Here is a 3,008-nt window from a genome sequence, read left to right as displayed (position 1 = left end):
GCGTGATACAAATTGACACTGTACCAAGCTACGTCATTTGGTGGCGTGGACGGGATTGATTTATATCATGGAGCGTTACAACGACCAGTCTAGCCAATAACGGAGGGTTATCTGATCACTAGACCAGGTGAGACACGAAAGATACAGAAACTTTGAATGCGACGCAATGCGGCCAAGGACGCATGAGGCAAGGCATACCACCTCACAACTCCCGTGGCTCTAGGGGTGTCGTCTATGCATTTCGGTGTGTAAACAATCAATAGCCTCGGTAAAGCTCCACGGCCGGTGCGGAGAATGACAATGAAGGCTTTCAAGAAGACACACCGGTGTTTTGTTTAGGGTTGTACTGAAAATGTAAGCTGAACCTTTTTTCCAATATGGAAGGATATCCGTTATATGCCCTTTTTGATCCTCATAAGTGAGAAGCTCTCCAGGCATTTGTCCACACTCACCCTGCCGTCGATTCCCCTCACTGTCCGGGACACATACTCTGCTGCTCAGCGATCCTGTTGGGCTCTCTGAGATATTTACGATGAAGATCTTCGTCGCAACCACCCTGGTGGCGGCAGCATGCATTGACCAAGCTGCTGCCACTCTGCTTGTACGTTCACATCTTGTTTAGAGACTCAGTGCCTAGGGCTAACTTATGGTCTCTCAGCTTGGAAAAGGCCTCATCAAGGGGAAGGGTATTAATCTAGGCACGAGCTTCACCGGCGCAAGTACGTTCACATGCCCAGGGAATATTGACAACAAATGCACGCCTGAGTGGGAAGCCGGCTGTGACTTTGTCGACCTCATGGCTGGCACAGTGGGAGAGTATAAGAAGAATCTGTTCAGCGGCTTCACTTGCGAGAACAGCTTCTTTAAGCGGGGCGGACTTAGAGGTCGCCCATCTTTGCCGGGCAAGGTCATTACCGGCAAATGTGGCCACAAAAGAGCTGAATGCCCTTCTATCAGCCCAGGTCCTAGCGCCGGCATCGACAAGTTTTCCATCGACTCTTTTGAGGTGACGACTTCGCTGGATGCGCGCATGGAGTTCCATTACCAAATGCCGGATGGCGCTATCTGCAAGACAACCCATGACTGCTCCTCGCAAGGCACCACAGTTCGTAACACTCAGTGCGGTGGCGCCAAGAAGGTCTGGTTCGTTTTTCCGAAGCAGGCTAAGCACAAAGGAAGAAGGTTCTGCAAGATTGGCATCCACCATATTCGTTGGAACTGCAAAGACAATAAACTTAAGCCCATCCAATCGACAAGCAGAGATATCACAAACACCAAATCTGAAGGAATAAAAACAGAAACGCACTCTGGCAAGGACACCACAGCTACTGTACCAGCTGAGCAGACCAGTGTAATCCAGAGCACCCTCACTCAGACTCAGCCCGGAGACACGACTTCGATGCAGAGTACCCTCACCCAGACTCAGGGTCAGAGTACCCTCACCCAGACTCAGGGTCAGAGTACCTTTACTCAGACTCAGCCCGGAGACACGACCTCGATGCAGAGTACCCTCACCCAGATTCAGGGTCAGAGTACCTTCACTCAGACTCAGGGTCAGAGCACCCTCACTCCGACTCAGCCCGGAGACACGACCTCGATGCAGAGTACCCTCACCCAGACTCAGGGTCAGAGTACCTTCACTCAGACTCAGGGTCAGAGCACCCTCACTCCGACTCAGCCCGGAGACACGACCTCGATGCAGAGTACCCTCACCCAGACTCAGGGTCAGAGTACCTTCACTCAGACTCAGGGTCAGAGCACCCTCACTCCGACTCAGCCCGGAGACACGACCTCGATGCAGAGTACCCTCACCCAGACTCAGGGTCAGAGTACCTTCACTCAGACTCAGGGTCAGAGCACCCTCACTCCGACTCAGCCCGGAGACACGACCTCGATGCAGAGTACCCTCACCCAGACTCAGGGTCAGAGTACCCTCACCCAGACTCAGGGTCAGAGTACCTTTACTCAGACTCAGCCCGGAGACACGACCTCGATGCAGAGCATCGTCAATCAGACCCAGGGCGGGACCATTTCCTCTCAGTCAGCTATAACGTACCTGACCACTTCAACCATTTTCACAACGAGTATCACAACTATCACAAACTGTGCTCCTGAGATCCCTAATTGCCCCACACAATCAACTGGAGGGACAGCTATCGTCACCGTCACAGTTCCCATCAGCACCACCGTCTGCCCTGTCACAGAAGCCAACAAAATTCCTATATTAATGCCTACAGCCGGCATTTTACCAACAATCATGCCTTCTCTGGGAAAAACAACACATAATGACCGGACGAGGCCCAGAACTAGTGTCGAAACTGCTACCTCGCCGGCTCATCAAACGACTGAAAGTTTGCCTTGTCCTACGGTCCTACCTCAGTGCCTAAACACCAAATTGTTGGAAAATGGGCCCCGAGAAAAGTGCAAGGACAACACCGATGTCACTTGTTACTGCCCTGACAAAGAGTTCATGAGGGAGGTGTTCGCCTGCATTTATGCTTATGGCAAAGACGATTCCACAATCGCTGAATCTATCGCCTTTCTTCAGGGAATGTGCGCCCCGTGGGCTGGCCAAAATCCTGCGGTGATTACTGGCGCAGAGTCCATTATTTCAATTATCACTGTTGTTGGTACACGTCTTACTACCTCGATAGACTATACATCTATAAGCGTCTCTACAATAGTTGTAGAGCCCTACCGCCTCAGCGGCAATTCCATCCATGGTCAAAGTACCACAAGGACTATATCGACAACGCTTACTGTCCCGGACATCAGCATGGTCATTGGCTCCTCTACTGCAAGAGAAAGCCCTTCATTTACTAGCGATCCTGCAACTATTCACGAGGGTCCAAGTTCCACGACCTTGCCGACACCACTGAGCAGAGGCTCTGGGTCTATTTCGATGCCATCCGCCACCAATGAAGTCCCCGTGACTGCCGGGGCGGCCTACACTAGATCTAGTCTGCGTATTGGCCTAGTCATCGTTGCTGCCGTGGTTATTATGTAAA

General features: G+C 51.7%; 1 protein-coding gene across 1 annotated transcript; it reads left to right on the top strand.

Annotated features, from left to right (window-relative positions):
- Positions 1–532: 532 nt before the first annotated feature.
- PLICBS_000062 (uncharacterized protein) lies at positions 533–2,115 on the top strand (the record flags this gene model as incomplete). Its single annotated transcript, XM_065599496.1, has 3 exons — positions 533–601; positions 659–1,823; positions 1,877–2,115. The coding sequence occupies 3 exons, from the start codon at positions 533–535 to the stop codon at positions 2,113–2,115; spliced, it is 1,473 nt and encodes a 490-aa protein (XP_065455568.1).
- Positions 2,116–3,008: the final 893 nt, after the last annotated feature.

The sequence above is a fragment of the Purpureocillium lilacinum genome, assembly GCF_023168085.1.
Source record: "Purpureocillium lilacinum CBS 284.36 DNA, scaffold_1, whole genome shotgun sequence".
NCBI classification, from domain to species: domain Eukaryota; kingdom Fungi; phylum Ascomycota; class Sordariomycetes; order Hypocreales; family Ophiocordycipitaceae; genus Purpureocillium; species Purpureocillium lilacinum.
Note: the sequence above shows the minus strand (reverse complement) of the source record. Positions and strands in the feature narration are given on the sequence as shown.